This window comes from Molothrus ater, chromosome 7 (genome assembly GCF_012460135.2).
Source record: "Molothrus ater isolate BHLD 08-10-18 breed brown headed cowbird chromosome 7, BPBGC_Mater_1.1, whole genome shotgun sequence".
Lineage (NCBI taxonomy): Eukaryota > Metazoa > Chordata > Aves > Passeriformes > Icteridae > Molothrus > Molothrus ater.
Genome location: NC_050484.2, coordinates 20,036,711 through 20,061,421, shown reverse-complemented (window position 1 = coordinate 20,061,421; position 24,711 = coordinate 20,036,711). Strand labels below are relative to the sequence as shown.

At 35.4% G+C, this 24,711-nt stretch overlaps 1 protein-coding gene across 1 annotated transcript in view; it reads left to right on the top strand.

Annotated features, from left to right (window-relative positions):
* Positions 1-24,711, top strand: part of SCN2A (sodium voltage-gated channel alpha subunit 2) — a 73,546-nt gene that overhangs the window by 14,259 nt on the left and 34,576 nt on the right. Inside the window, exons 2-11 of the mRNA XM_054515350.1 lie at positions 6,002-6,321; positions 9,385-9,505; positions 11,984-12,071; positions 13,700-13,828; positions 14,507-14,598; positions 15,488-15,760; positions 19,684-19,747; positions 20,306-20,447; positions 21,245-21,451; positions 22,891-23,181. Coding sequence (XP_054371325.1) covers positions 6,055-6,321; positions 9,385-9,505; positions 11,984-12,071; positions 13,700-13,828; positions 14,507-14,598; positions 15,488-15,760; positions 19,684-19,747; positions 20,306-20,447; positions 21,245-21,451; positions 22,891-23,181 — 1,674 coding nt within the window. The 5' untranslated portion in view covers positions 6,002-6,054. The remainder of the gene's footprint in view (positions 1-6,001; positions 6,322-9,384; positions 9,506-11,983; positions 12,072-13,699; positions 13,829-14,506; positions 14,599-15,487; positions 15,761-19,683; positions 19,748-20,305; positions 20,448-21,244; positions 21,452-22,890; positions 23,182-24,711) is intronic.

The window sequence follows — 24,711 nt, the reverse complement described above, 5'->3', positions numbered from 1 at the left end:
ATGCAGAGGTGCAGAAAAGCTCAGGCCAACACAGTGGGAAATGAGCAGGGTAAGAGTGGGTGGAAAATGCATCTGCCCTTTCTGACAGAACTATCTCATATCGGCTTAAGTTTTCAAGTAACTGCATTTTCAAAGGTAACTTGCTGGTTATACATCCATCTAAAATGTTGGAAATGTGTAGGAAGCTGTGTTTTTATATAGCTCTTGTAGAGCCATTTGGAAAGATTTGTTTTGCAGGAACACCTACTGCTCAAAGTGCACAGTTCAGCACACGATATTGTATGCAGGGGCCTCTGTCTCAGCTATGGCTACTGAACAGACAGTGGAGCGTTGTATGAGACACACAAACCTCAGGCACAGGAGGACTGATGTTTATTTGCTGTCTAATTTCAGTAGTGAAGCAGTGAAAACAAATTTTAGCAGAGGTACTGCACCAGCTCTAAACCTTCCACCTTCCAACAGGGCAATCCCATTTTATGCAATCTTTGATGCAGTTCCGTGGAGTGCTGACAGCTTCCTCTAGGCCTGTGGAAAAACATAACAGATGAAGCAGCACAAAACAATGAGAAACCTACACTTACTAAGACCCTAAAACAGTGAAGGCCTGTTACAAGTTTCTTGATTCTCATCCTGATCAGTTTTGCTACAAAACTCACACTTACTACTGATCTTTTCCTTCTGAGTTCTAGATTTTCTTAAAGTCCTTGAAAAATTGTCATATGTCTACTCTGTTAATTCCCTTTTTTCACTGGTAAAAAGTTTTTCTAACAAACCTTCTTGCTGCAGTTTAATGCCACAACCTGTTTATCTGTATGTTAGATAAAAAGAAAACAAATTCCTTTGCTTCTTTGGAAAAGCTTTTCGGACATATAAAGACAGTCACTGTGTCTTCAATCGATCTTTTCAATGTAAAATTAAGACAGAAAGAGCTCAAATTTTCTATCTCATGGACCCTACATTTCCTTGGATGTTTTATTTCTGTGGCCTGAATTCTTTCCGTATTGTCTAAGTATAAAATGTAGAACTTCCATTTCTTCAATTGCATCTCTTTTTGAGCCCATTTTGTTGTTTGTCAGGACATTTGAAATTCTAATACTATCCTCCAGTTTACTTGTAGCCCTCCCAGTTTCATGTCATCTCAAAGCTAGCAAACATGTTTTTCAGTTACCTAGATCACCATGATTAATTTAGTAGTACAGTAAGAATTGTAAGTATCATGGGGGAAGAGGTGACAGGAATTCTTTAGATTCAATGTTTTCAATTAAATGCATACTATTTACAAGAAGAAAAAGCTCTGCTTAGTAGGTCTCTTTTGCTCTTTCAATTAAAATACTATTTTATTTTAGAGCATAAAATTAATGGTGTTGAGTTTTTTTAAGATTGAAGGTCTTAGAGTAGTATTAACGTATTTTGCAAACTGCAGCAAGTATCACAGTAACCTATGCTTTGGTCAAAGTTGCTTGCCACTGTTTTAATTTTGGGACAGATTTTATTTAAAGTTTAATTTATTGTTTCAGCAAAGAAATGGAAATATGCCAATGTAATTTGCTCCTATCACAAAGTTGTAAGGCGTTGTCAAAGACTGAGCAAGCTATTATACAGAAAGGACTAGATGAGCTTGATGACTGGTGTTAGTGGAACGAAATGAAATTCAGAACTATAAATGAAAAGTCATGCAATTAGGGACAATCTAATATCGTACAGGGACACACAGCTGGAGAGTAAAACGATCACAGAACCACAGAGAATGATGGCCAGTTGCCAATTGTGCATTTTAATGCTTTGCTTTGCCATTGAACAAAGACAGTTTTTTACACATTTCTGAGGAAAAACTGGTAATCTATTTCCCTTCTAATTTTATTAATCAGGATTGTCTGTAAATGTCTCTTAGGACATCAGGAAAAGATTAGGAGGTTTCTCTTGGCTCTGTCCTGTCAAAAATCATTCACCCTCATGTGGAGCTTCTTTACACATGACACTGAACACCTCTTCATTTCTACCCTCTCTGTGGGCCTTGTATTTTACCAGATGAGTAAATGACAAGGTCCATTTCAAGCTTTCACACATGCCACAGTAGAGGGAAGATGGATACCGTCAGTGATAAAACTGTTCATAAAATGTACCCATCGCTGTAGGTGGGAAGCTAGACAGCAGTTGGAATGACTTATTACCAGAATTGCTATTCTTATTTCATGTTTATGTTTTAGGCAATTTTTTACCATGTTCACACAATCGTTCTTAAACACAGGCTATGTTGAATTGGGTTTTCATTGATATTTTCTATTTGATTTAATAATTTTCCCTTTTAGCTCTAATAATTTTATCTGTTAGATTTACTATAGCTGTGTACATTATCTAATATATTTTAAGGATTGTTACAAGCTTCTCTAGATGTATTACTGTTGTCTCCTCTTTAGAAGTATATATATTTTTCTTTTAGACTGCAAAGCTGATATTGCATTTCCTGTGTAGACTGCCTCTCCAAAATACTTGTTCATTTTTCCTTACAGCCTTGTAAGACTGTAGACCCAAGCCTTTAATGCAATGGGATACAATGTCCCCTGGCTATTTCTTTTTAGTCTTCTCTTTTTGCTGTCCTTCCTCACACTGTGCTTGTAGATTGTATAGCACTGCTGGAATCAAAATGAGATCTCTGGTAATTTCAGACTCTTACAATAAGAAACAAATAATCAGATGCTTTCATTTAATTTACTGTTAATGGAAGAATGAGGCACCTTTTCCATATTGTGTGAATTAGCCCAGCTTTTCAGGTACTTGGTTTACTGTAACTTTCATACAAAAGCAGTTGCCTATGCCTACAAACAAATAATCAAAATGCTTTTGTAGGTAGAAGCTCTTCTACTCCTTCTGTGAATCTGTGCTGCCTCATAATCCTCTTATTCTGAGAGTTCAAAACAGCCACAAGTAAACTGTAGTCCTAATTAGAGACAGCCAGGAGTTTTCATCCAAAGCTTCTTAACCAAAAAATTGGTTTCCTGGAATTATTTGTAAACTTTTTGTTTATTTCTTTGAATCATCTGTGAAAATAGAAAGCCCTATAGAATGAAACACTTTTCTAAAAAGGCTTTTAACATTATTTTAAAATATTGTGTAATATTTAAATTAATCAAAACCAAATCAGTACTTTTGATGTGGTTCAATTATAGTTCTGATTTGGCACATTTTGTCTTAGTTGCTGAAAATTTCAAAAATCTTATTTTGACCAAGTCAAACTCTTCATTCTGTCACCACAATTACAAAAGGAAAAAGGAAAAAATTATCAATATTTTCTCCTCTCTTCAGTGTCTGTTTTTCAAAGCCACAGTGATGTCTCTTCAGTCACTCTCTTAATTCCCTCTCCAACATCTCTCACTTTAGATTGACCTTTTGCTTTTTATTAGTTTTCAGACCTTTTTTTTTGTCCTCTTTGTGGCCGAAGGAAAGGAGACAGCAGAGAGTAAATGACTGCCAGAAGATCTGAATGTATGGATACACAATGTGTCTTGCTTGAAAAGTTTGGAAGAAGGAAGGAAGTGTGAAAAGTGTGAAAGAAGGAGGGAAGGGCAGAAGGTTGATGGTGAGGCAGGAGAGAGATAAAAAAGTTTTATTGGTGCAGCAGGAGGAAAAAGTATGAAAATTGGTAGGCATGGAAAATACAGAGCAAGCAGAAGGGTGGAAAGAAGTAGGATGGTGTTTTGGTGGAGTGGGGCCCAAAGGGGGTGTTTTACTGATTTGCCACAGAGAGTGGCTTACTGTGCTCCCAACCACCTGCTGCAGCAGGGAGCAAGAATAGCTGACTTCTGTCCAGGAACTCTCTGCTGCAGGAAACACTCAGAAGTGCCCTCCTTCCCTCCCTTTGCTGGCCGTTCTGCATTCAGAAAGAATGCACAGTGAACATATTGCATGCATTTATTTTAGAATATTTGCACTACCTGTAGTTTAAAATAATCCAGACTGCTGATAATACAGTTTCAGCAATTGCTTAGGTTATACTCTGCCTGTCTAACCTCCATTTTTTGATTTCTCTTACTTCACTATCCCTCCTACTTTCTTTTTTTCACACTTTCACAGTTTTAACAGCTATGGTCATATCAGCAGTAGCTGCTATGTATTCAAAAGAATATTTGAGAATCTTGAGACTTGACTGGTTATATAAAATCATATATTTTAGTGCAAGAGTCTCAGTTTAAGCAAACTCAAGCATGCAAAAATTCTTTACCATTTCTAAGAATTTATGAGTATATATCAGTACCATCTACTGGCAGTAAGAGTTACAGCACTTAGTAGGCTCACACAGGAAATGCCAGACTTTACTTCAATAACCAGGATCCTTCAGCAGGAAGTTAGGTGTGGTCTGTAAAAGGAGAATTAAAAAAAAAAAAAAAAAGAAGAAGAAGAAAGGAAAAAAAAAAAAAGGAAAAGGCATGATGGAATTTTAACTGCAGTCTTCTCTGGTGCCATTCCAAACCCACATAACGGCAAGATTCTTCACTGGTAATGAATTTTTAATTGTTTCCTGCAGTATTAAAACAGAATTATGCTTTTTCTTTTTCTTTTCTTTTTCCCTTCTGTAATTAGAAATAAAATCTAACAGGATCCTGCTGTAGGACCACTTTCATTTTCCTGGTGAACCTTTCTGCTGCTGGTAGTGAGAGCAGCTTCCAGCAGCAGTTTGGTGACCGTCCATGACAGAATGCACCAGGTGCATTTGCCTGCAGTGGAAGAGCATGCTCACAGGGAGACCTGCAGGAGTTGGGATCTGTGTGGATTGTGTAGGTGTAAGTGGCTGTGTGCATATGGTTGAAAAGGAGGAGAAAGCATCATGTTGCAGCTTATTTAACAGCCTTCAAAAATATTAATTTGTTGCGGCTGTGCCGGGGTATGTGTGCTAAGTGAGACAGTAAAATAGGATCAGGCTGATTGTATTCAAACTTTTGTATCATTTTAATCTGATTATTGTTTCTGGGGATATTGTCTTACTCAGAATTTGTTATTTTATTGCATTTGCTATATTTTTAATATGCTTACTCAGAAGGATGCTTGAGAAAAATTCTTGTAGGCTACAGCAGATAGCCTGTTTGCAAATTCAGATCAAAGTATTTGCATTGGGAATATTTTCCACTGTTCTTTTTAACTGAACTGCCTGCCTCTTCTTCATTAAGAAGAGATGACCCTGCTCTTGCTGGTGAAATTTGTGAAATATATGTACAATTGATATGATATCAGATGTAAAAGATCTAAGTGCAGGATGTAATGATTAAGGATCAGTTTTGTTTAATTCAGCAATTCTTCCAGTGCACAGTGTGTTGCCAAGCAGGGGATCTGAATACAGGTGCTTATGCCTGAACCTTGTTTCCTGAGCTGGCAGTTCAGCAAAGGCAGCATATTTGTACTCAAAGAGAAGCATCTTGTATTGTTTTCAACTGATCCTTCTGGCCTTACGTGGCAATAGTGGATTCTAAGAGTCATTTCTGGTCCATATAGCTAGAGGGAGGACTGGTCCAAGATGTAGCTTTCAGGGTAATAAGGAGCTACGTTGTCTGGAGTCTCACTCAACACTGAACCAAATACTTCAGAACTGTTGATTCCTCACACTGAATGTAATGGAAAATATCTCCTACTTTATTCATGGGAATGGATAACATGACCCTTGATAAAGGCAAAAGATGTTATTGTATTGTATATAAATTTTTTTTATCAGCCTGTAGAATTGACAATCTATTGGTGAAAAGCACTAAGTGAATTTTAAACTAAATGCTTTAAGAATCGATACCTCTGTGACAACACTTAGAGGCAAGCTGCAAAGGAAGATGGTTTGTCTTGAAATAAAAACAAATTTAAAAATTCATTTCACAGCAGCCTCCTCTTGGATGATAATTACTGAATTTAACAAGATGTCCCTCACAAAATTCTGTGATGGTATATTACTTTACATTGTTGGTAGATGTGTTGTTCTAAATTTTTTCTGTGTTTTTTTGTTTTGTTTTGTTTTGATTTTTAGCACTTTTTTTATGAGAGAGGCTAAACAGTAATTAAGAGGTGCAGGATGAAAAGATGGCACAATCAGTGCTGGTACCACCAGGACCCGACAGCTTCCGCTTCTTCACAAGAGAATCCCTTGCAGCTATTGAACAGCGTATCAATGAAGAGAAAGCTCAAAAATCCAAACAAGAACGCAAAGATGATGATGATGAAGATGGCCCGAAGCCAAACAGTGACTTGGAGGCAGGAAAGACCCTGCCATTTATTTACGGCGACATACCTCCAGGAATGGTGTCCGAGCCCTTGGAAGACCTGGACCCATATTATATCAATAAAAAAGTGAGTGTAAAAGTATTTCCATCGGACTTTAAGAAAACTAAATAATAAACAACCCTTCAAAGAGATAGTATTTCTGTTATTTTTGATCTAGAGCTTCCATATAATAATTCCCCCGACAGCTGATGTGATTGGCAGAAATCTCCACTCTTAGAACAGAAATTAGTAATGCTTGTGGGACCTTATAGATAAGTAGAGATGCACTTTTTTTTTTTTTTAATAAACCTGGGATTTTATAAAAACCTGTAACTTTCAGTGTTTTACACACAGGAGAATTGAAGTAGCAGCACAGCGTTTATCATTAGAATAATTACTAATTGCTGTGTTGTAGTTGTGAAAGGAGCAGGTCTTCAATATGAAATCCATCTCACAGATAGCTACACATCCTACTACTAGATTTCTTCACTGTTGTGAAAAGTTTAGGTTGCATTCTCTTGTCACTGGGAAGGATTGGGAAGTATGTAAAGATAATTTCTCAGGATATGATGATCATCCTGATCCATATTTACTCTGTAGAGGCATCATATATCCAACTTAGTCTGGGTGCAAAAATTTTCTTATCCAGTTCTATTTTGTACTAGGATTGTTTTCAAAGAGGAGGTGTTCAAAAGAGGGACATAAATAAAGTGGAGGTAGCAATTGCACTTGGAGTGTTGACAGAATGTTACATAATTAAAAAATTATTTTTATAGAGATGTTACTTAAAAAAACCAAAAAAACAAAAAAACAACAACAATCCTCATATTTGCTTTGATTTAAAGTAACAACAACTGCTGTGGCCAGCACAAAAGTGTTGAACTTTAGACTAGTGTCCAGATGGCCTTGGGTTTCCTCCAGATTTTCAGTCCCTTTGATTTTGGCATCATACATATTGCAGTCTCATTATTCTACTAGTAAAGAAGAAATTATTTTTTTCCCCTTGTTTTCATATTTTTTTTTCTCCTGCTTTCTTTTCTTTCCTGTGGAAACTAGCTAACTAACAAAAACAAGTGAATTAAAAAACAAAACCCATGAAAGTGAAGAAACTGCTTCAAAGAAAAATGAAGAAAGATTCCAAGAATTGTTATGATTCAAACTCAGACTAAGGGAAAAAATGCAAATGAAGATATTTCCTGCAGGAATTAGGGGTATGCCTCATCAGTAGTATGTTGAAATAATACCAATATAGGCATACCATGAATAACTAAGCAGAATAGCTCAAAAAATCGATTGTGCCTTAAGTGTTCATTGCAGGATTTCTAAAACGGAATTCATGTATGGAGAATCATGAGTTAAATCTGAAAACAAGGTTTTCAATAGTTATCATGTTTTGCTCCCTTTACTCAAGTGATTTACCCTATTGAAGTCTGGAAGGCAAATAGAATTTGGGTCAAAGTACCGATTCCTTTCCTTAATTCTTTCCACATTCTGTAGTAGTAAAAATCTAAATTCAATGCCAGAAATCCTAAAGTTAGAGCATGTATCATCATGCTTTCGAAACTAGAATAGTAATTCTGCAATTAAGTGTGGATGTGAAGTAAAATCCTGCTGAATTTCTTGTTCTTGATTGAGAAATGCATAGCAGTTGTCATGATCTTTTCATTACAAGCATTGTGGTTTCCAGTAGGCAAAGCAAGACTTCAAGCTGTATGTTGCAATCATAATTTCTCCTATTATTTTTCTTAGCATTCTTTGCATATTTTGAACATCATTTTTGGGTCAGGCTCCATTTTCATTTTTTAGCATAACTTGATGAGTCAGCATAACACAAATGCTACTTCATCAGAGGTTTGACAGAGTAAAGGGAACAGAAAACATAAGAGCTCTGATTATTAGGAGTCCTGTTTTTATTAACTCCAGGACCAATAGGAAGAGAGTTGAAAAATCTTCATAGTAAAGAGCATGTTACAGACTCTAGTACAATAAATGATCAAAGTACAGCTTGAGAATCACTAAGTATGGGAGACCGCAAACATGTTAAGTTTGGAACCATTGATTTTTATAATTTATAATTTATTATTTCAGGCAGGGAGAGGCATTGTTGTTTTAGCTGCTCTATTTGCCACACCTGCTCAGAAAGTAGAGCATAATCTTGACAAATGCTGCCCTCTAATTTCAGTTCAGTTAGATCATGGCTGCTGGCACTGTTCCAGGTCTGCATGGCTTATGTGCCCTTTGGGCTTCCTAGGACTGCCACAATGCTATCTAGATCCATTTCCTTTCAAAAGCATGAAAGTCATCCATGTGTAGAAAGAAGACATTATGGAAATAGACAGGACTTTCCTCAGATGTGGGGGAATCAACATAATTAAAAAAAAAAAGTACAGGTTCTTTATCGCTTGGATTTTAAAAGCACTGTTACATTTAAAAAATGTTTTTTTAAACGTTGATAATATACATGAGTTATTGCCTAAACTGGAGAGAGTGAAAATACCTGGATACAGTGAATAAAGTGAATTCTGTATTAGGTGAAAGTAAAATATGACAAGGAAAATAGATTTGCAGGTACAGAACTATCACAAGCAATAGTTGAAAAGGGGAGTAATACATTGCTCTCAGAGTACAGCAAAAATTGAGTACATTAGTTTTATGTTCAAAAATGGTTATTGAACCCTCTTGATTTCCATATTTGCATGATCACTTAAAACTTAGATCACTTTGACTTACTTTTGTCTTAGTACTTTGATTTGATAATTTAAGATGGTTATTTGATTTAGAGATTGAAGTTGAAGTTTTAATGGCTCTCATTTTGGTTACAGTTACACACCTCAGTGTATATATTATACCGTACAAAAAGTATGCTAATTCTTCAAATATTGCCTACATTACTTTCCTACTTGTCTCTGTTTACTAGCTAGCAATATCAGGATTACTTATGATTTCTTTATTGATGCATTTAAGTGTTCATTTAATTGTATATATAGTAATTTGGCTGGATGCTACAATGTGTGAACTGGACAAGGGGATTGTGTCAATGCAAAAAGAGCATATTGAAGAAATATGATTAATGATGAAATGAAAATGATTCAGGGTTTGTAACTTGGTATCTTCTAAATGCATTTTTTCATTCTCTTTTTCTTTTTCCAGACCTTTATAGTATTAAATAAAGGGAAGGCAATATTCCGATTCAGTGCCACCTCTGCCCTGTACATGTTAACTCCTTTCAATCCTCTTAGAAAAATAGCTATTAAGATTTTGGTACATTCATATCCTTTTCAAGTGGTTAGTCTAAAACTGTAATGAATTAAATGTTACTTAGTATTTAAATCATTCTCTGGCACATGTCCCAGGATCAATGTGATCGGTAGTGCTTTGTCCCTCTTCTCTCTACTATTTCTGTCTTCTGTTCTTTTTCTCATTCTCCTTTTTCATTTCTGTTCATTGCTGGATCCTAATATAGTAATACCAGAAGCCAGACAACCAGTCATCATCCTTTACAATTTCTGTATCTTCTTTCTTCCCCCACATAATTTTTCCTTCCCTCTTATTTTTTTCTGTAATCTTCATGTCTTTTTTTCATCTTTCCCCTCCTCCACATTTTTCATCTGCAGCTATATTGCTTGGAATACTTTCAGTTCTTCCCTGACACTGTATATTAAAATCAAATCTTTGATCCCAGATCTGTGCATGCATGAGTATTTAGTGAAAATATGGTTTCATTATTCCTTTTCATTTTCTGATTCAGATAACACTTACAGAAAGATAGATTCATAACACAGCTTAGATGTTTTGTTTTGTTATTCATTCTCAGTCTTGTATGTATCTCACCTGTCTGTTTTATTTCTTGAGCATTATTGCATTATACACTTGTAAGCCTATTGATGTTTTAATTTCAGTCTTCAAGAAGGTCATGAGATTTCCAATTGCAGGTAGAGATTTGAAAAGCTAAATTATTATAATTACTTAACTATTATTTTGCCTTTTTCTGTGTTTTAATAGCAGACTATAGTAGGCATCCCACTGGTCTCATCCCAAATACCAATGTGAGCAATGAGGTCATTGATTTCAGAAAGCCAGCTTACTTAATAAGGAAAGAATACAAATGTTTGCACACTTGTATTTACAGAAGTCTAACATAAGCACACTGAAAGTAGCTTTGTGTTAGCACTGCATATAGGGATCCTAAGATTATGTAGACTAAATTTTGAAAGGACTTTTTTCAGTCTTGGTATACTGGAAGACTGACAATTACAATGCTTGGTGTGTGCTAGACATTGTTATCAATGCCTAGCCTACAAATGACTTCCAAAACAATCATGATACTACAGAGCCTATTTTCAATTTTTTTGCTACAGGTGCCACTACAAATATTTTTAAATTATGTGACACTCTTTACCATATTCTGAAGCATTATTATATTGAGTTATGGGGAATAATAGAAGATTGTGGGACTGAGGTGGTGGTGAAGGGCTAGTCACCAAAGTCAGAATTCTAAAACATGTTGTTTAAATTTATGGTAAGGTATATTATAATTATTTTTCCACTAATGAAAGCATAGTGAGGATCTGCAACTCCAAGTGGACATTTCATCAAAAAGGATTTTGAAAGCCTATGTAAAGTACGGGCAGGTGAAACACTTGTACCATGGGTTTTTAATATTTAAAAAAATATATTTATTTCTCTTTTGCTCTGTTCATATGTGAATTCCGTAAAGGGAAGCTGGGTTCTCATAAAGGATTTAAAATATATTCATTGCACAGAAAACCCAAAGGACTGTTGAATATGATGCCAGAGTTTTTTGACAGCTCAGAAGGTAGAGGTATCATTATCACTTAAAGGTGTTTTTATTAGCATAGACATGCAAAGAAAAGTTTTCGAGGGTGACCTCACAGTACTTCTCACCCCATTGTATTTGGATTTCTATTTAGGAGCACCACATGAAGAACCTGCAGCTGTTCTCAAACTCGAGCTTTGTCCTGTCTGTAGCTTTAGGTGTTGGTGCCATCATGTGGGCATTTCGTGGTTCATCTGCATGGTTTTCATTTTGATGGTTGTGGTATTTTTGTATATTAGAAGAATGTCAGCAGTTCTGAGAATAAAAGGTTGTAGATTTAGAGTGATATGGACCTGTTCTGGAATTCTATTTGGATTTATTTTTTTGAGAATCACATGTGCTTTCCCCTCGCAAAAGCATTTATATTATGAAAGTCATATATAAAATAACAGCAAGAAAATACTTTTCTCACTAAGATTTCCCTATGTTCTCTCCTACTATGTGGCAGCTAGCTTTCAGTGTATCGTAGTGATAAGGAAAAATGTTGATACATGCCTAATTTTATGATAAAACATTAAAGTGAAGAAAATGTATTTTTCATTTCTTTGAATGCATGAAGCAGTTCAGATTTTTCTAGATAATCTAAAAGAAATACTTTTTGTGTTATTCCATTAAATTAGAAACTAATACTTCAAAGGATGACATTTCTGTTCAATAAGAAAAAATATTTTAGACTTGGGGTGCTTTTTAAAATACCTTTCAGATTTTCTAATTTTTAGTATATGATTGTTCTCTTGTGGCAATAAAACAGGGATTGAAAGCTTTAACATATTCAGGGCTTTTCCCTGGCTATTAAAAGAGCAGTAGAGGAATAGATAGCTCCTGATAGTGAAAATCTACCAAAGCAGTGTGTTATTTGATACTCTTTTTATGACATTTTCTGGCTTACATTCCTTAACTCTTAGCCTACATTATTCAGCATGCTTATCATGTGCACTATTTTGACCAACTGCGTATTTATGACCATGAGTAACCCTCCAGACTGGACAAAGAATGTAGAGTAAGTCAAATGGATTTTCTCTGAATAATATCCAATAATCAGAAATAAACTGCTGTAAATTATATTAGGATGGCTTCCCCTGGCAACAGCTACCTTGTTGGGATATCCTATCAACAGGTGTTCTGATGCTATTTCCCTTGCTGTAACATTAAATACATATAATTGTGTCATGACAAGTTCTTTAATGTCCTTCCTCTGTTTGCAGTACTAGAAGGAAAATGTAAGAAAAGCTATTCTTATGATCATACAGAAAAAGTGGATTATAAGTATTTTTGACTGTGTTCTATATCACATCTGTGCAAGAATGCAGGGAAATGCAGTCTTTCATCTCTGTTGCAATAACTGTTACACATAAAGGAATCATCGTACTGATGGCTGTGTTGATCACAGTGCAGCTTTCTCTTACCAAAACCAATCTAACAGTGGAAAACTTGTATGCAGAGTGAGCCATTAAAAAAGTATTGAAATGGTTAGTTAATCATTGGTGCAAAATGATGACTGCTTGTCAAATTGGTCCAATTAGCTTCGAGGTGTCAATACACAATGACAGTTCCAAAGCGGCAGGCCACTGTGTGAAACACTGTTCTTGGTGCTTCCTTTCTGCTGCTTCTTTCACATTCCCACTGATCCATACCTGTTTAATCTTCAGAAATCAAAACACCATAGGGCTATTAAGGTTTCAACAAAGACATTCTCATTTTGAGTTCAGTGTAAGTCTCTATGTATTCAGGATGCCTAGCATTTAGTAAATATTTATGATGAAAATTCGTTGCTTGAATATTTCTTCATGTCTGTATATTGTGCCAGTTAGAGTTACAATGGATGTCCTCATCTGTGGAGTAAAGTTCTGCAGGAAATAAATTTTTTAGTAATTGAATGGAAAAATTTCATATTGGAAAATTGTTTTCAGGCTAGCTCAGTTAGAGTAAGCTTTTTGAGCAGTTTAATTTGAATTCCTTTTCATTAAAGATATAAATTAAACTAAATTTCAGGATGACATCACTTGGACACAAAAGATTAAAATTACTCAGAATGCCAGAATTAAATTACATTTCAACACATTTTTTAGTCAAAATTTTATTGGCATTCATAAATAATTTTGGTTGTTCTTTCACTTGTTTGATTCCAGTACTACATCTCTCTTGCTGAAGGTAAAGTACTGGATATATCTACTCCACAGCACAGTTACAGAGCAATGAAGACATGAGGGTTGGCACTTGCCAACTTTTGGGAGTAAGCAACATTTCAGCATTAAAAAAAAACATTGAAGAAAGGAATTTTTAGCCTGAAAGTAACTTCTAAAATCCTAAGATAATACATCTGTGTGTTTTGTTATAACATGAATTCAGACTGGTCATAAACATGCACCAATGAAGTAACTGGGAATTTTGCATCTGACTTATTGCATAGAATGTAGAAGTTGAATTTAAGATGTGGGTTATCAGACTTTTAATTGTAATTTCATTTCTCTTTCCTTATGGTATAAATTATGCTGATGTTAAAGTTGGTTGTAACTGCCATTATTTCTTATGCTACTTAATGAGAAGAAAATGAGAATAAAACAACTAGAGAGAATAAACTGCAAAAATAACGTGATCTATAAACTCTGTCTTGCATATTTTCCTCAGATACACATTCACTGGAATTTATACCTTTGAATCACTTATTAAAATTCTTGCAAGGGGCTTCTGTTTAGAAGATTTTACGTTTCTCCGTGACCCATGGAATTGGCTAGATTTCACTGTCATTACATTTGCGTAAGTCTTCTACTTATTTTTTTTTATTAAAAATTCTTTCTGGTAGCATGAGATTAGTGACTAAAAATTGCCTCATATCTTGTCAGCCAGAATATTTGGAGCCTGGACTTCCTGCAGTTTCAATATGTTTCTTCTACTCTTTTACACATTTTAGTATTTCTAGCCAAGCATGTGCTGCGGAGGCCAGCATGGTGTGCCAGCCCATTAGGATTGTGAATGCCGTCACCCTGAACTGTTCATATCCTGTCTCCTTTCTGCATACCAGAATTAAAGGAATCCTTTTGACTTCCTGCTAATAGCTGACCAGATTAGTTTTCAAACATCGAGTCAATGCGGTTTATTATGATAAAACTTAATTTAATTTTATGGCCAGAAGTATATTTATAACACAGGCAAAATACGGTGAACGGTGAAAAGGTCTTGCTCAAAGACCCAAGCAAATAGAATAAAATCTGCCTCAATTCTGAGTAATTGTGATTTAATCCTACAGGTATGTAACAGAATTTGTAAACCTAGGCAATGTTTCAGCTCTTCGAACTTTCAGAGTATTGAGAGCTTTGAAAACTATTTCTGTAATTCCAGGTAAGAAGTAGTTGATGTAAGGTGTTAGGCCCCTCGTATCTCCAACTGTTATTTGTGTGCTGTCATTGTGTTTGTGTGTGAACTCCCCTATTACAGATATGTGACAGAGTTTGTGGACCTGGGCAATGTCTCAGCGTTGAGAACATTCAGAGTTCTCCGAGCTTTGAAAACAATATCAGTCATTCCAGGTGAGAGCGAGGTTAAACACCGAGGCTGACTTTTGTTCTACAAAGGCTGTACTCACATTTTCAAAGCATAAGCCTTGTTTGCTACACATTGTCAACAAATCAAAAAAGCAGGAATCAAGATGTAATTTATTTAAATTGATTCATGCTTGTATTAATTGTATTTTCTTCTCAAAAAAAATCAGCCTTTGAGTTTAACAAATTCTTGCATGAGATATTTGCAGTAAACAGCCTATGTGATTTGCATCTTATGACATCAAGCTTTCCTTTATATGTTTTAAATATAAGTTAATTTTAAGCTTTCATACTGATGCAAATTTTCTCATTTATTGGAGGCACTCGATATAGCAACTTAAGTCAGTTTTAAGTTATGTCAACAAAAAAAATAAACTCTAAAGGATAGCATGGGCCATGCATGGGCTATCGTTCCAAAGATGTCTTTCTTCTCCAAACCATCACCCCTCATATACTGTAACAAGATTATTATGATATCATTTCAATGTGCACATATAATGTCTTTACAATGGTGTTACATTAATATAGAATACATTGCAAAAGTTCATAAAAGAAAGGTTTGGGCAAGAAGCATCAGCAAAAGCAAAAAATGCTATTTTATGTAGGGTTGAGATATAGCATGAATAATAAAATCACTTGTTCTGGCAAAAACAATGTGTTTGGTATTATCTAATTTTTATTTTTTTACACTATAAAATAAGTATAAACTTACATATTCTCATTCATTTTTCCAAATAATAGGGCTTTTCTTTAAAATTATTGTGTCACAAATTACTAGTCTTTTTGCATGATATCTTTATCAGGAAAAAGTCACATGATTTTTTGTGAGTGTTTATTATCTATTTAACATCATAATAATAATCTTTTCTCTTTGCAGGCCTGAAGACTATTGTAGGAGCCCTGATTCAGTCTGTGAAGAAGCTCTCAGATGTCATGATCCTGACTGTGTTTTGTCTGAGTGTATTTGCACTGATAGGGCTGCAGCTGTTCATGGGCAACCTGAGGAACAAATGCCTGCAGTGGCCTCCAGACAATTCTACTTTTGAAACAACTGTTATTTCCATCTTTAATAGCTCTATAGGTGAAAATGGAACATTTATTAATGCAACAATGACAATATTTAACTGGGATGAATACATCGAAGACAAAAGTAAGAGTTAATTATATTATCTACTGCATTGATATTCTGGTATTGATTTAATCAGATTTGAGAACATCAGTATCTTTCTCTTGCCTTTAAAAGTGTGTAACATGGCCAAGAAACATAAAAGCACTCATTTCTCTCTAATAAATTAAAGCATTGTCATTATATAATTTAACATTCATAACATTATATTGGGTAGCAAAATATCATTTTCTTTCACTGAATATGACTTTTAGAGTAAAATCACATTGCAGCATAAACCAGAAATTTCCATGCTAGCTTCAATCCTCTTGAAATAGTGTGACAGCCCTAACATGGGATCTGAAATGTAACAGCTAGGTTAGTGCAAGGTAGTGCCCAGTCTCATAAGCTCACATCTGAACATCAGCTAGCCCAGGAATCCTGCCAGAGCACATAAATGTAGAATTAATGGAATTGTTGTTCCTTCTGGAGTTGGGTGAGTGTCTTTGCACCACACACCCTTGCACAGCATAGACACCTAGATGCCAGTGATTTACCCCAAGATTCTTTCTTGCAAAATAAGAACTAGATTCCATATTGCTGTCTTTTAAGTTGTTTCTTCTCTTTGGAAAATCAAGAAATGAGCACTTTTTTCTCTTTTGTACCTCATAATAGACTATTTCCACCATTTTAGGTAGTTAATGTTAGTACTGTGTTAACAAAACATCTTTAAAAATTCAGATAGAACAACTCTGAACATATCTATAGTAGATTGCTATTCTGTCTTTCATATTGTTAATCTCTCCCATTTATCTGTTAGCCCCTTCTATTTATTTTAGTGGTTTTAGTATATTTAATGTATTCATAATTAGGTATAATAGGTTTTTAATAAAGTCTGTATGCATATTTTAACTGGTGACTATATCAATGAAAGTTAGGAAAGCTCAGTTAAGAACTAAATGCTTTTAGATCCAAGTCTTATTGCTTTATAATCTTTTAATATACTTATCATCTCAGCATGCTTGAAATATACAAATGTCATGCAGAAGTTTTGGATGATAACCTATTCTTAAAGCCATCTGAAGAACAGATTCCATTCCATTCCCCTTTAGTTGTTTCTGGTACTATGTCACACAAATAGAAAGGGGTTTTTTCTAAATATCTGACCTACATTTTCCTAATTTCTGATTGAATATATTACTACATCTGCTGTAGACTAAGATAATCATAGACTACTTTATATTAGTCTTTATACAGTTTAAAAACTCTTATTCACCTCATTTCTGGTCCTTCCTAAGGCAAGTAATCCTATTTGCCGTTTTGCATTTTCTATACCTATTTTCATTTTTTATTCTTTTTTTCAATCTTTACAGTTAGTCTGGTTTTTTTTTCTTCTTATTGTTTTTATTTTGCCTCTTTTTTTGTTACATTTTTTTTGTTTGCATGGGGTTTTTTTTTATGAAATCCTTAAATTGGGTGCTAACTCCTCTAGCAATTACTTCTGATTTTTATCTTTACCTCATGCCATACATGCAACATTAGCACATTTCAAAATTAAGTCATTTTTATATCAGCACTGTATTTGTTGATTCACAAACGGTTTGTATTTTGTGACAGTTACTGCATCATTTTGTACAGTGGTGGCTGCAGCCACATCGTGATATTTTGTATTTACCTATTTGATTTTGCCCTGTCAAGTGTAGCATTTTCCACTTGTCTCTATTGGAATAAATCCAATTGCTTTTGGACAAACTTGTCAATTTGTAAAGGTCGTTCTAAATTTCAAATACCTTTTCTCCTAGCCTTATGTCTTCAGAATACTTGATGCATTATTTTTCTATTGTTTCGTGTCTTGAGTTGGTAATGAAACTTGTTAGAAAACCATGTCTAGCACAGATACCTGGGAGATCTGAGAGGTTCCTTAATGAATTGACATTGTATCACTGGCAATAGCTCTCTAAGAACATTTTTCAAGTGTTTTGTGATATTTCCAGCCAGAACACATTTCCTTTATTTGTATCTGGAAGTGTCAGACTTGTACCCATGACTGTTCTGTTATAAAGTTGGCGGGAGACAGGAATAGTTTTGTATATGGCATATTTTCTACAAACTCATATTTACTGTTTTTATTAATTTAGCATTATTATTTTTGTATTAAAAGAATCTTGTTTGTTTTCCAAAGAAGTGGACTGAAAGTTGAGCTGTGCTACAAAAGAATGTGAGTTAGGCCCACAGAGGGTTTTGCAAGTTCTGCTTGGAGCCTGCGGGCATTTTTAAACTTCTTTTTAAGTAGGGGTCAGATGTCTCACAGGCTCTGACTCTGTCATCACCAGAATGTCTAAAAATGCATTGATTTCTTATATGATATCTGGGACTAGAATTGCAGATATATAAATTATGGACATAATTTCTCTCTCTCTTTAAAATAAGCAGATTTTATGCTGCCTCTATCGTATACTGGTGGTAACAGAGTAGAAGCAGTCAGTAGGAACTGGTTGCAATTCCCTGCTTGCCTGTTTAGCATTAGCCCTCAGTTAGTTCATGCCAGCTAAGTTAGTCCATGCCAGCTGGCAGTGAATCTCACGGAACCATCTGCTTCCTGAGAACAGCCAGAACGCACCTAGTTCTGGCAACTTTAGCTTAATGTGCCACCTGACTCAAAAATCTCCATTAGAGATTCCCATTTTTACCCTAAGAGTCACAAACTAGGAATTGATGGCAAAATGTGTTTCCTTTTCTGCTACAAAGAAAGAAAAATAAAAAAGAAGAGTGTGTTGGGGGTTTTTAGGCCTTCTGTCACTTTAAATTGTATTTTACCTCATCTTAATAGTTAGCCTAAATGTTCAAGTACATTCCCATGCTACAGAATTTTGTATGTTAGTTTTGTGTAAGGTACAATAAATACCTGGTTTCTCCCCCAGCTGCTCAAATCAAGATCCAATTAGAGATTTCTTGAACGTGTTGTGTTATCACAGAATCAATGGGGGTGGAAAAGACCTTTGAGATCATCTAGCCCAACCTCTGACCTAACACCACCTTGTCAACTAGACCATGTCACTGAGTGCCACGTCCCATCTTCTTAAACACCTCCAGGGATGGTGACTCCATCACCTCCCTGGGCAGTCCATTCCAGTGCCCAGCCACCCTTTCTGTGAAGAAATTGTTCCTTATGTCCAACCTAAACTTCCCCTGGCACAGCTTAAGGCTGTGCCCTCTCATCCTGTCACTGGGTGCCTGGGAGAGGAGACCGACCCCCACCTGGGTACACCCTCCTTCTAGGGAGTTGTAGAGAGTGACAAGGCCCCCTGATCCTTCTGTTCTCCAGGCTAAACACCCCCAGCTCCCTCAGCAGCTCCTCACAGCACTTGTGCTCCACACCCTTCACCAGCTTCACTGCCCTTCTCTGGACCTGTTCCAGCACCTCAATGTCCTTTCTAAACTGAGGGGCCCAGAACTGGACACAGCACTTGAGGTGTGGCCTCACTGGTGCTGAGCACACAGAAGAAATCTCATCCCTAATAGTTCAGGTTTTTTTAAAGGAATACTTGGATAAAATAATATGTAATTGATAATTATAAATGAATAGTACTAAATGTTCTGTATCAAAAGGCACGAATTAGGTCACAGAATTGGTCTCATCCTTTGCCTTTTCTTGGTATTTTTTTATTTGCTAACATATACAATTTGATATTCCCTTGTATCTTATAATTTGGTTAGGTTGCTAGAATTAACTGCATAACTAACTTTTTGTTTTCTAAAGAAAGGCTAACTTGAAGATTCTGTAGAAAGTAATTTTCCTGTCAAAACAATACTTTCCATGCTTTTTTCATTCCTAACCACTATATGTTGCAGTTGAACAGTTTGTTAGCTCTGCTAGTTTCTTTCAAGTGTAAAAGTCTCTATAATTGCTCAATTTTCATTACGCATAAATATTATATTTCTCATCACCTTTTTGATTTTTTTAAAAGGTCATTTCTACTTCTTGGAAGGACAAAATGATGCACTGCTCTGTGGCAATAGCTCAGATGCAGGGTAAGAAAATGATCATCATTTTTCATTATGCATCAAAGACAAATAATAAGCTACTTAGAATAGCTCAGGTAGTCAACTTTAATATCAAATGTACTGTAGAGCTGCAAATTATCAATGTTTTGCATTTGAAGCTATACCTAAATACAACCATCTCTGTGATTTGAATTTACACAGGCACTTCCATCAGCCTCTTAGGCTACTTTTGTAAAGGTAATCACATGAATGATCTGTGCATAAGTGTTGCTGCCAACTTGCTAACAACTGTTTATCAGCCATGCTACTTGGTGTTCTTTTGTCCTGATGGAGACGTGCTATGACGAATTGTGGGGAAGGGTAGAATACTATTAGTTATATTATTAAAGTATTGAAATATTATTAGGAAGTAGAATTAAAAATTGAAAATTAATAAGCTATATATTTTTATCTTAGGTATGTAGAATAACATTTTACTTGTTCATAATTTCATTAGCAACTGGTACTCCTGAACAATTTTGTTTTACTGCAGTATATCGTAATATAGAGTAGTTGTTAAAAATAGCATTTCCTCTTCTTTTGTAGTCAATGCCCAGAAGGATATATATGTGTGAAAGCTGGTAGAAACCCCAACTATGGCTACACAAGTTTTGATACATTCAGTTGGGCATTCTTGTCACTGTTTCGATTGATGACTCAGGACTTTTGGGAGAATCTTTACCAGCTGGTGAGGACTTATTAAAATAAACAGCACCATCACCAATACCATTACTACATAGTATTTGCATAGTTATTTTCATTCACTTGTCCCTAAGGCCTTTGGAACTGAAATTGTCTTTAATTTCATATATGTAAACTGTTGTCTAAAACAATAAGGCCCTTATTCATGATTTAGGTTCCCATGTGCTTCTTAAATACGTTATAGGGAATAGCTGTTATTTTATGAAGATGGTTAAGCATTATTGGTTTTTTTACCTAAATGAATAAATGAATTTAAGTTGTCAAAGTTTCTTACCCATGCATGATGTAAAGAGACGCTATGTTTAATTGATTTGCAGTCTAGTAAAAATATGTTTTGTTTGAAAAGGTTACACCTTGTCCCTGAACTACAAATATCCTTACTTGAAGGACTATAATTTTCTCCACTGTAACATTTTGTATAATGCACTATTTTTGTGGCAGTGTAGTTTGTGGCATCAGTTTGGGACTGATGAGACAGGAAGGTAAGATGCTGATCAGTGGCCCCACCTACTGTTAAATTTAAAGGCTGTAATGTAGGTGTATAGATTCTTACTGGTATAAGTTCTGAACTATTCAGAATTGGATTTACCTTGACAATAGTAGACACAAAACTTTTTCATATGTATCTAGGATATAATGTTATTTCTATAAGGAAAAATTAACTAAATAATCTTGTGATAACATAAATCAATCTTGTATATCTTAAGTATAACACAGAGATTAACTTATTATACAACAGTAGTTAAAGTCTTTTTAAAGAGTGTATTATCTCTTTTTCTCCAGACACTGCGTGCTGCTGGGAAGACATACATGATATTTTTTGTTTTGGTCATTTTCCTGGGTTCTTTCTACCTAATTAACTTGATCCTGGCTGTGGTTGCCATGGCCTATGAAGAACAGAATCAAGCAACAATGGAAGAAGCAGAGCAGAAAGAGGCAGAATTTCAGCAAATGCTGGAACAACTGAAGAAGCAGCAGGAAGAAGCTCAGGTATCCCTGTAAAGTAAAATTTCTTCAGTCCATGAATGACTGTTAACAGATGCTTTAGGTCCACATATGAGAAAACTTTTATTCCCATATTACTTTGCCTCATCAATTTCTTCATATTGTAAACAATCTCTAATGTTTTCCATTGCACTGGTTTTGCTGGTTTGATTGAACCTGTTAATTTTGTGACAAAAGTAATAACCAAAAAGTTAAAGTACTGGGTTTTCAAACTGGAGATGGAAATTAACTTTTTATCAGAGCACTTAAAAAGTTGCCCAGAATGCTTGTGGAGATAATCAAAAGCCATCTGGATATGGTCCTTGGGCAACCTGCTTTAGGTGACCCTGTCTGCTGGAGAGGTGGACATGATGACCTCCAGAGGTTCCTTTGCAACCTCAGCCATTCTGTGATTGTCTGAAATGGAGGTGGAGGTGTGGAAAAAAAATCTAAAGAGTAATTATGCTTATATAAGTAACAGAAGCAAAACTATTGTAGGTGATAGTGCTTCAGCAATATTTGGCTTTTTTTCTACTCCCTTCAGCAATATTTGGCTTTTTACTACTCCCTGCCCATCTCTCACAGCAGAAAGACATAGTTTTAAAGAGAATTGGGAAAAGTGGAGAAACCGAAGAAAACACTTCTTTGATACAAATGTAATGATTACATGCTGCTTTGAAATTACATTTCATTTTTTGAAGGCTCTCAAATCTTTAATAGAAAAATTTATAATGTCTTCTTGGCATATGGTCTCATAAAGCAGAAGTTGAACTATGTCTTCCATATAGACACATGACTAAAGTCAGCAGTCAGCGTTTTTTGTTTCATTGATCAATTGCTATATGTTTGGGGGAATTGGGAGATATTCTTTTTCTTGTTTTTTACCACACCTTGTAAATAAATGTTAATGAAATGCTCCACATGTTTTGAAAATCAAATAGCAACAAGTCTGTAATAGTGTATAGTTTAACACAAATCTCTGATTGCTATTTGCAAAGCTGACATATCAGCATTACACAAGATCTTTAATAGACTAGGGAGTATTCAAAACCCATCAAAATGTTATAAGAAAGTGTTGGTTCCAGTTAACAGGGATTTTACCACTTGTTTGAGCCTTCATTCTTTATTTTTACATAGTGCTTCAGATGAAAAAAATCATTGCAACATATTGCTTCAATCTGAAACAGATGTTTTTAACTTGTTTTTTTGACAGCACAGTTTTCCCTTGGGTTACTCTTGCTCCTGGTTTATGGAGCAACGGCAAATTATGGTTCCTGTAGTATTTCACAAATTACACTTCTTATGATATGCTGGGTTTGGTGAAGTGAAACATTGCTTTTATTTCAAAATAATAGTTTCTTTAAGAGTGGCAATAAATTTGAAATAGTGAGCAGGGCATGTATTTGTATGAATGCTGTAAATTGCACATGTGCTTGTGTGTATAGGCGGCGGCAGCAGCTGCAGCAGCTGACTCAAGAGATTATAGTGGAGTAGGTGGAATAGGTGGATTCTCCGAAAGTTCTTCTGAGGCATCAAAGCTGAGCTCAAAGAGTGCTAAAGAGAGAAGGAATAGAAGAAAGAAAAAAAAGCAGAAAGAACAGTCTGAAGGCGAGGAGAAGGATGGGGAAGAATTTCACAAATCAGAATCAGAGGACAGCATCAAAAAGAAAGGTTTCCGATTTTCCATTGAGGGGAATAGACTGACATATGAAAAGAGATTCTCTTCTCCACACCAGGTACCATAGTATTATTACCTCTTAAACACCTTTTTTGTCTACTCATCATATAAAGAAAGCCCTGTATAGCAGTTTGGTTAATTCTTGCAAGATACCGCAGATTCATTAATATCCTAAATCAAAGACTAACCAAGTAAAAACTTGGAGCCAAATATGAAACTGTAAGAATTTGAGAGATTTTGATTTTACTCTGAATTCCTGTGTGAAAAATCAAAATTACGTATACTAATTAATATGAGCTGTATTTCAAGCTTCTTAGTTAAAATGGACCTATCTCCCCACCAAGTTGGATGTATTCAGCATGATGAGTAGCTTCAAATCAAGGTGCATACATACAAAATGTAATGTTTCAAATGAGAAGAGTATTAAAATTTGGGATGCTTAATAGAAATTAATGCTCATGTGAAATTTAAGAAATTAATTGATGTGAGACCATTAATTGTGTTATCTTAAAGAAGGTGGAAATGTGTGTGGCAATGTGTCTCTGCATGTGTTCTCTTACATTGAAACACCAGTGACTCAGAATGCCATCTGCATCTCCCATCCAGACATTTATTTCATTTGATAGTTTTGTAATGTTATCTCCTACAGTTTTCAAAGCTCCTCTTCATTTGCCCACTTCTCACTCTCCCCTTAGCACTGCAAATCCAGATCTCGCATACATTCTCTCCTTTTTCCACCCCTTTTTGTGCCTCTCTATGCTTCTTCCTTTTATCTCTATCTTCTTGATTTTCCCTGGTCTTCATGACTTGCTTTCTCCCTCTTTTTAGTCATTACTACTAAACTCATTCCTGCCTTTTTAATCCTTTTCTATTTCTGTCTCTAGAAAGTTTGTTTCATCCCTTAATAGATCATGAGTGTTCATACTCTCTTCATGTATTGTTTTCTCCAGCCTCCCATTCTCAAAGAAGCTCAGACCTCTTCATCCAGTATTTTCTTACTAAGGACTGTCATCCTTAGACCAGACTGTGGTGGGAATATAATGTTTCTGGCTTTCTATTTCTGCCAATCCTTCCACTCACTTCCTAATGTATTTCCTTTCTCAATAGTAATGTATCCTTCCCTTCCCCCCACCCCACCTCCTTGGTCTGTTTTATGTTGTTAGCTGTCTAACTAATCTCTGTGAGGCTTCATTGCTGAATTTAGTTCATGATTCATTCTGTTCCTTATACAAATTTCCACACATGTCAATTGACTTCAACTTCATGTTGAAGATCCATCTGATCCCCTAGGTGCATATTCTTTCCTATCTCTTCATTCAAACTGCAGCTTATTCAACTGCAGCACAATTCATCCATCTTGTAAGAAATTAAGCATTCCTCATACAAATTCTTGTTCTAACATTTTCATCTCCAAGTTCATTTACAGTTGTTTGACTATGACAGTCTAGAAATCACCTCCCCTCTGGTTTTCCAACCCTAGTTCCTTTTCACTCTGGATTCTAACCACTTAAATGAAATTCCACTCACCAGCTTTTAATACCATTTTCCTAGAGAAAACTCAGGCTTATATATAATCTTTGACTTTTTC